This window comes from Suillus plorans, assembly GCF_016647745.1.
Source record: "Suillus plorans strain S12 chromosome Unknown HD556scaffold_10, whole genome shotgun sequence".
Lineage (NCBI taxonomy): Eukaryota > Fungi > Basidiomycota > Agaricomycetes > Boletales > Suillaceae > Suillus > Suillus plorans.
In genome coordinates this window covers 214,695-228,621 of record NW_024537394.1, presented here as the reverse complement: position 1 = coordinate 228,621, position 13,927 = coordinate 214,695, and the positions used below count along the sequence as shown (strand labels likewise).

General features: G+C 47.0%; 5 protein-coding genes across 5 annotated transcripts; 3 read left to right on the top strand and 2 right to left on the bottom strand.

Moving 5' to 3' along the window:
* The first annotated feature begins 1,387 nt into the window (after nt 1-1,387).
* On the top strand, nt 1,388-4,313 carry HD556DRAFT_1344524 (uncharacterized protein). Its single transcript, XM_041302206.1, has 12 exons — nt 1,388-1,634; nt 1,691-1,833; nt 1,891-2,088; nt 2,141-2,217; nt 2,270-2,349; nt 2,399-2,574; nt 2,620-2,708; nt 2,763-2,866; nt 2,920-3,638; nt 3,686-3,888; nt 3,939-4,178; nt 4,234-4,313. The coding sequence occupies exons 1-12, from the start codon at nt 1,472-1,474 to the stop codon at nt 4,283-4,285; spliced, it is 2,244 nt and encodes a 747-aa protein (XP_041163960.1). The 5' UTR covers nt 1,388-1,471; the 3' UTR covers nt 4,286-4,313.
* Nucleotides 4,314-4,870: 557 nt separating this feature from the next.
* HD556DRAFT_61728 (uncharacterized protein) lies at nt 4,871-6,452 on the bottom strand. Its single transcript, XM_041311099.1, has 9 exons — nt 6,286-6,452; nt 6,227-6,233; nt 6,105-6,164; nt 5,870-6,053; nt 5,795-5,818; nt 5,689-5,742; nt 5,615-5,639; nt 5,238-5,554; nt 4,871-5,189 (listed from the first exon to the last, which is right to left on the bottom strand). Exons 1-9 carry the CDS (start codon nt 6,347-6,349, stop codon nt 5,127-5,129), a joined length of 798 nt encoding a protein of 265 aa, XP_041163959.1. The 5' UTR covers nt 6,350-6,452; the 3' UTR covers nt 4,871-5,126.
* A 640-nt stretch (nt 6,453-7,092) lies between these two features.
* HD556DRAFT_61722 (uncharacterized protein) lies at nt 7,093-8,961 on the bottom strand. The gene is made up of 9 exons (XM_041311098.1): nt 8,607-8,961; nt 8,548-8,554; nt 8,429-8,488; nt 8,187-8,370; nt 8,112-8,135; nt 8,006-8,059; nt 7,932-7,956; nt 7,555-7,871; nt 7,093-7,506 (listed from the first exon to the last, which is right to left on the bottom strand). The coding sequence occupies exons 1-9, from the start codon at nt 8,668-8,670 to the stop codon at nt 7,444-7,446; spliced, it is 798 nt and encodes a 265-aa protein (XP_041163958.1). The 5' UTR covers nt 8,671-8,961; the 3' UTR covers nt 7,093-7,443.
* Nucleotides 8,962-10,110: 1,149 nt separating this feature from the next.
* HD556DRAFT_1439392 (uncharacterized protein) lies at nt 10,111-10,477 on the top strand (the record flags this gene model as incomplete). Its single annotated transcript, XM_041305959.1, has 2 exons — nt 10,111-10,193; nt 10,252-10,477. 2 exons carry the CDS (start codon nt 10,111-10,113, stop codon nt 10,475-10,477), a joined length of 309 nt encoding a protein of 102 aa, XP_041163957.1.
* A 2,252-nt stretch (nt 10,478-12,729) lies between these two features.
* On the top strand, nt 12,730-13,596 carry HD556DRAFT_61549 (uncharacterized protein). Its single transcript, XM_041311095.1, has one exon. The coding sequence runs from the start codon at nt 12,974-12,976 to the stop codon at nt 13,424-13,426; it is 453 nt and encodes a 150-aa protein (XP_041163956.1). The 5' UTR covers nt 12,730-12,973; the 3' UTR covers nt 13,427-13,596.
* The last annotated feature ends 331 nt before the right edge of the window (nt 13,597-13,927 follow it).

The following is a 13,927-nucleotide window of genomic DNA, read 5'->3' as shown; positions in this document are numbered from 1 at the left end:
GGCTCAGGGAACGAGACAAAGGAGCATCAGACACGGTCCGAACAAACATAGGTTTTGCTTTATCAGTCGATGCCTTGATGCACTTACGGCTGCCTCGATGGTTGCTCAATGAGCTGAACTGCCCAGGATGCCAGAGAGGTAGTTGGGAGGATACGCTTGTCTGGACCCATTCCTTGCAGTCAGGGCATAGCATCCTCCATCGTTGTTGGGTACCGATGGTTACCGCTAGCACCTTAGCCATGTACACGTTGTAAAGTGAGTCCGGCGTGTTTAGTAATAGTTGTTCCTCGATATCGATCTCCGAATCAGGGACCGAAGATGAATGTTGTGAGTCTGAATCTGATCGGCCCCAGTATGAGCTGGGACCTCGAGAAGGAGGTGATAAGTTGGGGAAGTCTTCTGTGTATGCTGTATGTGTGGTATCATCCGATAATTGTACGTTGAAGTCTATGTCTGGGCTATTAGAGTGTCCAGAAGCCGATGAATCTGTGTTGGGATCTGATCCGATGAAGTCCATCGCTTGATACAACGTGGCTATATGCGCCTCGTTTCTGATAGGAGCCGAGTTTTCGTAACTTGCTGGGAAATCAGACTGGGTGTGTGCGTGAAATTGTGTGGTAGAATACATAATGAACGAGAGTATGCAAAATGAACGAGTCTTGATGATGGTGGGAGGCAACAGAGAGACAAGGCACGTCAATACATATGAGCGCGTCATATCTATATTCACGTGTCTCGTGTTATATTGGTCACATGTTCTCAATTTTTACAACCAGAAACGTTGATTTGGCTGGTAGCATCATTGCACGCTCTGATCTCATCGATCTGACTATCTATACGTGTTATTAAGTAGCAAAAATGGGGGCCTTACAGTTTTCAGTTAAAGAATTTATTAAGATCCTACACCGCTGTCGAGGAACTCAGAACACTGCTCTGGAAACTTCAAGTGGCTGTATATTAAGGTTTTGTAGATTATATAATGGCGAGCCCCATGTTGGGAATTAAGGTTTCGCTCACCTCTTGGACGAGAACCATTCAACAATTCACCGTGAAGCATCCAGTTCCGAGCTCTAAGACCTGCAGGCCTGAGCGCTGAGCACCGAGCGTTCGCATCAATATGGTCAGTCTCCGTGTGATCAATCTAAAATGTTTTTGATGAAAATTACTTACGTGGACTCTAAATCTTTTTTGATTTGGCCCCTGCCCGCCGGTTAAACGTTAAACCTCCGAATTGACCAAACCTTCCGCGACTCTCGGGCACCATATGAGTACGTTTTATTTCCCTATCTGACCTGGCGACCTCTCGTCACCTTCGGCATCAATGACGGAACTTAAAATATTAATTAGAGGCTACTCATGATAAAGCGTGACTTTTTCAGTTTCGCTTTATACTACATTCAGCCCCGTTGTAGGCGTCTTTGGTCGCTGGTGTCTACTTGTAACTATCTGCAACCCTCTCGACGGTCTTCACATGTGGCGGGATTACGACGACTTTTGTGATGATTCGGGCACGGACCCCGATTTAACGGACCTGGACATGGGCTCAGATAGTAGTAGCCAATGTAGCGAGCATAACAACCTGAGCGAGGCGCCAGGCGAAGAAGCTGTAGGTGACAATGGCGGAGAGACATATAGTAATCACTGTCTTTTTTTATCCGCGCGAAATTATTCACCAACTTTTACTTCAAAGTTCCAGACAAACAACCTGTAGCAAAGCGCGTCAGGACGGACAAAGGAACCGTTATAGGAACAGCACTAGCAGTAAAACGTTCCGGCAGAAGAAAGAAAACTCTTAGTCTCATCGTTACTGTGCCAATCGATATTCTTCTCGAGGTAAGTTGATGAGCATTGCGCATGCATCTAATTTGTCTGACCTCCGCTTCAATATAGATTTGTAGCTTCTTGGAACCGGTGGACCTCTTACATCTGTTCCATGCCCATACAGCTTTCCATAAGGTTTTATCGTCTAACCATGCAGTCTCAGTCTGGAAAGCTGCTCGGGTCAATCGTGGCGGTGTTCCTGACTGCATGCCTGGCATGTCTGAGGCGGAATGGGCTGACCTATTATTTGGTGGTTCTGACTGTGACGTATGTCTGGTCTCTGTTTACATCTTTTGTACTTTAGTGACCACAAGCTCAGGAATGTGGCAAGAAGAGGGTGTGGGATATAGACTTCGGTATCAGGCGCAGAGTATGCCAACCATGCCTCAATGAGAAGTGAGTACTATTTTATATTATCACGTCCTTATCTGGCCAACGATCCGTCAAGCCTAGTCGGCAAATCGGCCTTTCCATTCGTATTTCCTGAATACGATCTGATCATTCTTGATTTGATCCCATTTAGTAGTAGTAGGTGTTGTCTTACTATGACTTATCTGTATCTGACCTTTCTGCGCAGTCGGTGTTGAGGATTATGACCATGATTATATTGTTGACTTGAGCTGCAAGTTTTTTTGGTCAGATGACATAGAGAAAATGGCAAAAGAGTTGGAGGTGTACCTCAAACCAGGTGCCGAACAAGCACTAGAAGATTTCAAGCAATCACGCAAGAAATATGTTGATTCCGATTCCAATGTAAGATTCCTACCAGTCGTTTTACTAAATCTAACAGTTTCGAAGCATATAGCAGTCTGTGACGCTTGGGTCGCCAATGATCGTGCACAGCAATCGCTCCGTGCCGATGAGCTTCGTAGCCAAAATACAAAGCTGTGAGTAAATTCTATCGACTCGTCATCTAATCACGTCTTGATCCTCTATCCTAGGTTTCAAGCTAGACTGGTCGATCTCGGCCACGATGCTGAGGATGTGGAACGCATGTTCGACCATCATCACTATGGCGTACTAGATAAGGAGTTTACCGACGCACGTCAGTACTCTACGATGTTTGAAAAGATTTGTCCTTACGTTGTTGATTTCCAGGCTGGAAGCGTTTGATCCCAAAAGTTGAGCGGAAGCTTGCTCAATTGCAGGAAGAATGGCGCCTCGAGCATCAAAGAAGAGTGTCGTCTATCCGGGAGTCTGCACTATTGACTATGTACGACAAATACGTGTGGCCGTTGCCACAGGGTATCATACCTCCTCCCAAAGATCTCTTGGAGCTATGCGACATTGCGGAATTTATCAAAAGCCCACCCACTAGAGGTACAAAAAATGATGCTTTCGACGCACAAATTCCCCAGTTGTGTGCTGAATATATGCATAAAAAGAAGCTCGAGCTGACGGGACTGCTTACCCTCTCCACTGACGCAGTGCAAGATACCATGGCGCTACAAAACCAAGGAATCGACGCTCCTGATGATATGTTATTGCAGCTGGCAACCTCCGTTTTCCAATGCACCTACCCGCAGTCATTCCCATTGATTACATGGGACAAAGTACAGTATCACGGAAGGTCCTCTCACAGTCAAAGCCCCCGATCCAGTTGCGCAATGACGATGTCCACATCACCTTGCACATTTTCGGTCTCTCAACGTGGGGTGGCCGCTGCACGTTCTTTGTTAAGCTTGGTCGGTCTCGATGCCAAAACAACGACAGCAACCACAATGGATGACCTCCAGTGTCGCTTTTTCTGCTCTAACTGTTCCCCCAAGCCAGAGAATGGAGGATCCTACCGGATGGCGATGAACTGGCGTCAGAGCGTTCGTCTGATGTTTGTGATTTTTATGCTGTGCTTACCATCTTCTAGGTCTTCCATTACGTCGAGGATCAAAGTCCATCGCACGAAGAACCTCGTTGGGAATTATTGAGTACTGCACAACTTCAAGTCATTCAAAGTCGGACTATACCCGAATATCCCGCAGCCACTCGGCAAGTGTGGCGTTGTAATGAATGCGATATATACCACGGAGACTCAACTACAAAGGCTAAGGTGATCAAGCATATGCGATCGTAAGTCATAACCTTTTCTGTTTCACTTTACCTTTTTTGACGTGTAGTAGGCATGGAATCACCACTCCGACTGAAGGAATTGACTTTAGCTATGACCAGGGTGTCATCGAGAAACCGCCTCCAGCAACGAAGTTCTTCGTTACCCCTCAGATCAAGAAGCCGTCAAAACCAAGCACGACCCAGAAGTCTAAACCTAAACCCTCTACTAAGTCGGTATATCGCTGCCAACATTGCAATGGCTTAGATCGAACTTTCCTATTGGAAGGCGTCAAGCAGCACATCAAAGTCAAGTAAATAAGCATTTGTCAATGGCCCAGATCCACTACTTAATGATTTTTCCTTCAGGCACGACATCAAGTCTCCACATGAAGGGCCAGATTTTTACAAAATCAAGTAATTCCATCGCACTTTAATTTTTCATAGCCTCCCCTTCATCTTTCGCTCTATGTATACGACCTTTAACACATAACTCCAGCGGTTACGTACGTCTAGCCTAATGCTTAAGTATATACGTTGATTCACAATACTCTCGAAGGACGGTTCCTTAAGTATGGCCAATCTATGATTGACAGGTGGATATCGCAAGTCCTAGGATATCTAACTGCTCATCATTTCTGTGTCTCTTACGATGTTGTCTTCGGAACGCGTCATGAGGACTGGGAGTTGTTATCGATCATGTGTGCCGGACCACTCTCCCCAAGGCAGCCCTCGATCAAACGAAGATAGGCATTCCTTCTTTACTACCATAACCAAACATTAGTACATGTCCAACGGTATCAGTTTTTCCTTGAGTCTTCGTCTTCACTCCTCGAGTTCACGGTGCAACTCTGACGCAATAGCATGTCCACCCTTCCTCCTGCATTAGAAGGAAAAACCTACGAGATACTCCTAGCTAATATCCCTTTTCATTGTCACCATATGCATGCACATTGCAGACTCTGATTCCTCCGTGTAGGCTATGGATCCACGGTGTCACCAGGGTAGGTACGGGTCTCCTTGGTGATTTTAGCCTGGACCGGGGCGGCCGCCCGATTGAACGAAGGTGGGTCCCAGTGTCTGCTGATGTCTCATTAGAAGAAAAAACCTATGAAATGCCGTCCCTTTTCATTGCCACCATATACACGCAATCTCTGATTCTTCCGGGTGAGTCATGGATCCATGGTGTTGCCATAGCAGGTACGGGTCTCCTCGGCGATATTTGACCTGGACTGGTCGAGCGAAAGCGTGTTCCGCAACGTCTATGTCTCGTCATGCCTCACGCCAAACTTAAGACTGACGATAAGAAGAAGAGGGGTCAAAGTCTAGAAGGATGTGAGACTATGTAGGAGGAAGAAGTATAAAATGCTGACGGCAAACTGAATGCCGACGTAAGGTGCCACGAGACCAGCTGGTTTCCCGGAAAGGCGTAGAACGCATATTACCACGATGCTGCTAGTGTAGATTGCACCGCACTGGATGATGGTGTATATGGCAGGTTTGTAGGCATTATGACCAGTCAAATCGAACGTATCAGCTCCCGCGCGCCAAAGACGATAGGCAATCCCGGACGTAAGAAAAATAGTGAGAACGAGGTTGAGTATGAAAAGAGCCGTCGCCACGTGCAAGGCAGTCGATTCAAAGATGTCACGGGAATGAGTGACCACAGCCCAGGCTGCTAAAGCAGTTGCTACGCAGGGGAGTAATGTTAGTGCTTAATCTGCCAGTCAACTCAAGTAAACAGGCCCACAGAGGTGTCCGACTTCCAGAATGAGCTAGCGATCTCAACACTCGTCGAAAGTGCGACAAGCAATGATATCTTACCAGGATGATAGCAATGACCAAGTTACGATTCCAAACCAAATAAAACCTCCAGATCTGTTGTCGCAAGTGTTAGGTTCAACACCTCCACACACAAGTAGTTACTCACTAGCAGGAAATGCAGAACAAGAACCTGAAAGAAGACATGATGAAGTGCGATTCACGATAGAATTATGATGCCCACATTGAAAAGGTACAATCCTGTCAGTGTCGACCAGAAGGCTGTAACACTGGCAAAGTACAAGGTGCTTCCGTTGGGGACGGATATTACAGCAGGATTTGTGAGGCCCTGCAGAGCATATAAAAAGGAAACGATGATGTGCGCTGTCGCCATTGAAAAGTGGAAAATGCATGAAAGAGGAACAATCCTGATCCAAAGGTAAGTGCCAGCAAATGATTGAACAAGTAATGGCACGAACCAATGTGCCCTTTTGTTCCGAATAAATATGACATACATGCATACGCCAAATAGCACGCAGCTATCGATGAAAATGAGTAAGTTAGTGCAAGCCTTCGGGGTCCTTTCTCCCTTTCAACTCACTTGACTCCTGTCGAGCGGAACATCAGCATTGAATTTATATGCTGAATAAGGATGCATACCATAAATTATGCACTGTAACCATACTGAAGTTATGAACATGCGGTCCAAGGCAGGAAGTAACATTTTTACTTGTCACAATCGAGTGAGAAGGGTTTTTAGGGGCGATCGATAGGTTAGCTTGGTCGGCCAAATCCGATCAACTGTGGTGTATCATAGAGTCAACCGCGACAAAGAGCGACGACAGAATCAACCAGCATGCAGTATCGCTGTACAAAAGCACCAGCACCAGACCGTCCTACCAAACACCGTGACGTCTTATGCCCACCCGAAATATGCTCCCAACACGTTCATCCAAGATTTTACAGATTGGACGTGTCCAAAAAAAATGACAATGTGATACTGGTCAGAAAGGTCCGAGCGTCGGTCAAAGGTCTGTCTGTTGTCTTAAAGCACCCTGTTGTCTACGTCAGATACCGTTACGTATCCTGCTGCATATGTTCCAACCGTTGTCACGCCAATCCCGTCCTTTCAGCTTGCCATCGCTGTTCGGTTCACCTCCCGGGGGGAGGCCGTGGTAGCTGTAGACTGGGAGCTGCAGACAACAAAATCATGATGGTATTGGTGGGCAGGTAGGAAATATGCCAACATGGAGGGAGTAGTAGACAAGTCAGGCAAGCGTGAGAAACTCAGATTGGAGGTAAAGATCCTGACAGCGGCGGGCGGGATGGATGTTGCCCGTAAGTGGGATGATAGTAGCACCATGCGGTGGGCTTGACAGACTTCCAGGAAGCAACCCAACTAATAAGACAGACTTGGGAACACGTACTTCATGGTCTAGACCTTTGGTCTCGATTCTCAAATCAAGAAAGGTTGAAGACAGCGGGGAAATACTTATGAGATACTCCTAGCTAATACCCCTTTTCATTGCCACCATATGCATGCATGCAGGCTCTGATTCCTCCGGGTAGGCCATGGATCCACGGTGTCACCAGGGTAAGCACGGGTCTCCTCGGTGATTTTAGCCTGGACTGGTTGAACGAAGATGGGTGATGTCTCATTAGAAGAAAAACATATGAAATACTGTCCCTTTTCATTGCCACCATACGCAGTCTCTGGTTCTTCCGGGTAGGTCATGGATTCATGGTGTGGTCAGAGCAGGTACGGGTCTCCTCAGCGATATTGACCTCGGCTGGCCGAGCAAAAGCGTGTTCCGCAATCTATGCCTCGTCATGCCTCACGCCAAACTTAAGACTGACGATGAGAAGAAGAGGGGTCAAGGTCTAGAAGGATGTGAGACTATATAGGAAGAAGAAGCATGAAATGCTCACGGCAAACTGAATGCCGACGTAAGGTGCCACGAGACCAGCTGGTTTCCCGGAAAGGCGTAGAACGCATATTACCACGATGCTGCTGGTATAGATTGCACCGCACTGGATGATGGTGTATATGGCAGGTTTGTAGGCGTTATGACCAGTCAAATCAAACGTATCAGCTCCCGCACGCCAAAGACGATAGGCGATCCCGGACGTGAGACAAATAGTAAGAACGAGGTTGAATATGAAATCAGCCGTCGCCAAAGCCCAGGCAGCCGATGCAAATGTGACACGGGAATGAGTGACTACAGACCAGGCCGCTAAAGCAGTTGCTACGTAGGGGAGTGATGTTAGCCCTTAATCTGCAAGCCAAATCAAGTAAACAGGCCCACATAGGTGTCCAACTTCCAGAATGAGCTAGCGATCTCAACACTCGTCGAAAGTGCGACAAGTAATGATATCTTACCAGGATGATAGCAAGGATCAAGTTACGATTCCAGACCAAATAAAACCTCCAGATCTGTTGTCGCAAGTGTTAGGTTCAACACCACACACAAGTAGTTATTACTCACTAGCAGGAAATGCAGAACAAGAACCTGAAAGAAGACATGATGAAGTGCGATTCACGATAGAATTATGATGCCCACATTGAAAAGATACAATCCTGTCATTGTCGACCACAAAGCTGTAACACTGGCAAAGTACAAGGTACTTCCGTTGGGGACGGATATTACAGCAGGATCTGTGAGGCCGTGCAGAGCATATAAAAAGGAGATGATGATGTGCGCTGTCGCCATTGAAAAGTGGAAAATACATGAAAAAGGAACAATCCTGATCCAAAGTTGAACGTTGAGTGCCGGCAAATGATTGAACAAGTAATGGCACGAACCAATGTGCCCTTTTGTTCCTAATAAATATGGCATACATGCATACGCCAAATAGCACGCAGCTATCGATGAAAATGAGTTTAGTGCAAGCCTTTAGGGTCCTTTCTCCATTTCAACTCACTTGACTCCTGTCGAGCGGAACATCAGCATTGAATTTATATGCTGAATAAGGATGCATACCGTAAATTATACACTGTAACCATACTGAAGTTATGAACATGCGGTCCAAGGCAGGAAGTGACATTTGTGCTTGTCACAATCGAGTGAGAAAGGGTGTTTAGGGGCGATCGATGGGCTAGCTTGGTTTTGCCAAATCCGCATCTTGCCATCAATCTAGCTGTGGTCGGCAAGAACCGTGTATCATATAGTCAAAGAACGACATCAACCAGCTGCATGCGGTATCATTGTACAAAAGCACCAGCTTCAGACCGTTCTGCCAAACACGCCATACGCCCACCCGAAATATGCTCCTCTAAGACTTACAGGTTGGATGTATCCACTGACGCCTCCGTCCTATTGGTCTAATTGCAGTAGCCAATTCGATTGATGCAAGGGAGCATGCAGAAACTGACGCGCGCGACAACTCCGGCATCCATAAGATTCTCTAACTCAGACGAGTCTCATCCAAAGTCTGTAGGGAGGTATGTTGAAACTTGCCTTGAGGATCGATGTCGATATTGTGAGCGTCAATTAATAACGCAGCGTCTCGCAAGTAGGAACATTGACGGAGCGCCACAAATATGGGCAGCGACTGACCAAAAAAATGGCCATGGAATACTGCTGCACTGCGATCCAGTGCATACTGGATACCCGTTGACACTCCGGTGCAAGACGCTGGTGGAGACCAAAGTTCCCTTCCTTGGCTAACAGTTCACTGAAGATGACCAAAGACGCCGGAGGGCCAAGTGGTCGACATGGGTGGGCGGTACTTATTAGAAGAAGCGACGGCATTCGAAATGGACGTAAAATGATTCCAAGAGGAAAACAAACCGAGGACATGTATGAAATAACCAGTCTATACAAAGTCTGTATGAAGTCTGCGCAGACTCCATATGAAAAGTCTGGCGGACACGTCTGGGCGATTTGGGTTGCTCAGAAAGGTCTGGGCGTCGGTCAAAGGTCCGTCTGTTGTCTTAAAGCACCTTGTTGTCTACGCGAGACACCGTTACGCGTCCCGCTGCATCTGTTCCAACCGCTGTCACGCCAATCCCGTCGTCCTTTCAACTTGCCGTCGCTGTTCGGTTCACCTGACGTGGCAGCCGTAGACTGATGGCTGCAGACAACAAAATTATGGTGGTATTGGCGGGCGGGTAGGAAATATGCCAACATGGAAGGAGTAGTAGACAAGTCAGGCAAGCGTGAGCGACTCGGATCATCCTGACAGCTGGCGGGCGGGATGGATGTTCATAAGCGGGATGATTGTAACACCATGCGGCGGGCTTACATAACATGGACAGACTACATGATAAGGCAGACTCGGACTTGGGGATACGCTGGGATACGTACCCCAACCTTTGGTCTCCATTCCCTTGAGAATTGCTCGTGAATCAGGCACATATATTCTTCACTTCCACATCCTCCGACTTTGAAGAATTACTCCTTAGCAGAGAGTACGAGGACTAATTCAAACATAACTTGAAGGCTACTCGATCTGTCCTACCGCTCAACATAAGTCGAGAGAGAAATGCAGTGGGAGAAACATGGCTTTGCAACGAAAATTCAAGCAGCTCGCGCAGAGAACTCCTCTGAAGCTGCTTCCCTTAATGGGTACGTGTCCTTTGGCCCTTCGACAAACATTCAAGTGTTTAGTTCACACCGTACCTAGAAACAAGGCTCTGACACCAATAATTGCTGGCAGCGTATGTGGAGGTGTGCTGGCCATCGCATGGATTGTCGGCCTCATTTGGTTTCTACTTAAACGCCGCAAATCGAAAAATCGGAATCCTCCCAAAGAGACCAATGAGATGGAACCATACATTATACCCCCGGATCCAGCCATCATGCAAGGAGACAAGGAACTCAACCAGCACAGTGTACCCATATCCGTCTAGCAATAATAGCATGGTCGTCGATATCAGGTCTTGAATTATACACGCGGCACAGCATGACATCTAGTATGTGCGAATGTCAGAATTATAAACGGTGAAGATGTTTGTCGTGTTGCTACCCCCTCGCAAATTCTGAAATTTTGAACAGACCGAACTACACTATGTACAGGCAATGTGGACATCGCGGACACGACACGAACGTACGCTGGAATATGACGGAACATCGGTTTGAATGGAAAGCAGAAGTTCCGTTCTGCAACTCATTCCCGCCCACGGATCAGGTTGTTGAGGGAGACATATAGGCGACTCGCGCATTTCTGAGGTCTATCTCACCCAAGTATTTCTTGGTGCCTAAAGCGACTGTAATAATTATCGTCTGATTTCACTAATAGGATTCATTGCCCGCAGTGATGTTACACGGCACAATACTCATATCAAGGAGGCTCAGGCACCTGTCCTTCCATCAGATTCAGACTTGTTAAGCTGTGACGTGCGTACACACCCAGATCAGGCTGTGCTCATCATCCTCTGGTTATTATGAGTATCTGGGTCGGTCAGCGAACTACTGACAGCGCGCCAGTTCATGCTGGGAATGCACTTTTGACAAATTTTGTAGCAATGCCATTATCGAACCATGCAACCATGAAGTTGTACTAGGGATATATAACGTGAAAACTCACCCCATCATATCGCTATGCACCACCCCACTGTCGATCCAGCCAACTCGGAAGCAATTGTATGGAAATATACAGTTCTTTTCTTTGAGGAAAGTTACAACATCGTGCGAAATAAGTAGGACGTTGTCCATTACGTGCATGTCCCCCATGTCATAAAAAACCGACTGCTTGATCCTACAACGTTACATATAGTTCCACCTCAACCACCTAGACAGACATGCCATCAACCAGTCAAGGAACCACAATTCACCGAGCCCAATTTTCTGGATATCATATTGCTTAGACTTCATAGTAGTGTTACTAATATTTCTTGTTTGTGTAGGTGACCCGCAGGTAAATGCAACCTCGCAGGTAAGCTGCTATACCGCGGGTTAGTACGGGTACGGGTACAGTGTTAACGTTGATCGATGATCTTCCGACCCGCGGGTATACCCGTGCTGTACCCACTGTGCAGTGCGAACGCTACACCACCGTGACGCATCAGTGATGAGATTCGTTCTGCGACGTACGATCGATGTCTATCGCAACGATGAACAATCGACCAAAGAAACACAGCGACTGAAGTAAAAACTCACAAACATGCCCATCAAAAGCTTCACTGTATAACGCTACACCACGCATCAGTATCCATCATCTTTCTGAACCAAAAAATCACTCCAATGCTCGTTAACCGTGATCACCACAATCACGATCATGGTCAGTTAACCTTCAGGATCTCACTTAAAAAAAGACGCAGCAAGCTCGATAGCAGAGATCGTGCCCACGATGCATATGCCCCATTAAAGCCACTGCTATGTTCAGCATTTGGTATTTCCAGATGCAGATTTTGTTGGGCGTTGGTGGTGCTGAAGCCGTGGGTGTTGACGAGCTCATGAAAGGTAAGAGGAAAATTGATCATGGCAATAGTGTCCGCCGAGCTGCAAGTAACAACAGTCAATACCAATCATAGAGATAGCGCATAAAAGTTTATTGTTCAAATTGGCCATGAGGTTGAGTGTCTTTTATACGATTGGAAGTCGTTCTTCATCATAGAATTTCAGCAAAAGATGGGGTTGAGATGCTGTTTTGCGGCCAGGGCTGATTTCCACTCCAGATTGAATTGTGCATCAATGAGTCACTTGAACGGAAGCATGGTTATCGAACCTGCTGCATCTCGTATGCCTGAGTTCAAGCCCTGCTCATCAGTTCGGGAACTACATGTGCGAAATCTGGCATTATGCATGTAAAGATGACAACAGGACTGACTACCCACAAGAAAGGCACTTTCATGATCAAGTGTCTTCACCATCCCCATTGTAGGCCTAAAGAAGTTTCAAACATGTGGGAAAATTGAAGAGCGTTCTGGCGGTGGCCAGCGTGCTTCTGTGATGTTCATGTTGGACGATGTTCACCTTCACGACGAGAAGATATACTCCACAGCTCGGAAAACCTTGGAATCGTCAACTCATCTAGAAGAGTGACGAGCATCAGAGCACATTAACCTGCTATGAATGACTTTTATGAGTGTGAATGTTCGCCTTGGAAAAGTATGTGTACTTTACAGGAGAGGTCAGTCACCCAACTTCGATGGATTGGCGGGGGGATACCTTCACGCTTGGGCATTCGCGAGTCTAGGTGTTACATAGGCACCCTTTAAACTAGTTAGCACTGTCCGACACAGGGTACATTACCTCAATGGACAGAGATCGGAATGAAAAAAACCACGTGTATTTGAGGGTGAACAATATAACTCCGAGGTAGGCCTTAAAAGAAAAGAAAAACTTCACGCCACTGCAACAAATTCCTCATCTACATCTGAAGGACACTTCCCCCAGCAAAAAAAATGCAAGAATCAACTGCCAGTCCCTCAGCCGCCGTGCAATCAACAGACAATGACTGCATCGCCAGTCAACTCAACCCCATAAAACAAACGACCGCCCAAACCCACACGCTAATTCGCGGCAGGGCCGGATGTCCGGTCGTTCTCGTTTATGAAGTTGGGACCGACTGGCTCACGGTCAGTTGCCTCATCAATGACCACTCGTCGGTCTGTAAGGGCGGGTTTCATGGGCTCAGCCATTCACCTCCCCGCTGCAACACACAGGACGCACAACACATGCTGAGCCCTCCGCAGCTCGAGAACGACGAGTATACCGAGGATGTACGACCTATATCCGTCAGGTGCCGCGGATGTCAGAAGGCCATCAGCCTTGACAAGAGCTCCAGGTACTATCCTAGACTATGGATCAAGCACAGGGGTAAATACCCGGGCATCCTCAAGATAGAGGCAAGCTAATCTCTTCGACGAATGGAATGAGTAACTAAACTTTCATAGACAGATAAGAAACTAACCAGGAGAAGCAACTGGTCTTGTCTGTCGAATCCAAAACGGCGTCCGCCAGCTGCTTCCTCATTTGCATTTGACGCGAGCGGTGAAGAGTCAGACGAGGACGAGTACGAGGGTGAATGCGAGGTGATGGGATTCAGCAGTAAGTTAGTCCTCGATGGGAGCAAATTCTCTAATTGACCACGAACTCTAGCATCGGATGTGCAATTCTTCCACGACTGCTGGGAAAGGAAAGGTGACGGGTGTACCGCTACGCCACTACAAAGGAATTCATGGACATCTTATATTATGGGTGAGCGTCAAAGGCAAAGATTCAGAGCGTGCTTATTAACCCTTGGCATTGGAAGTTATGCACTTACCAGTAGCGAACATCTACGTCCCTTGGGGCCTAGGCAAAACGTTGCGACTTTCATTCACAATACAATCCCCTTTTTAAAGTTCTCCGGGGTT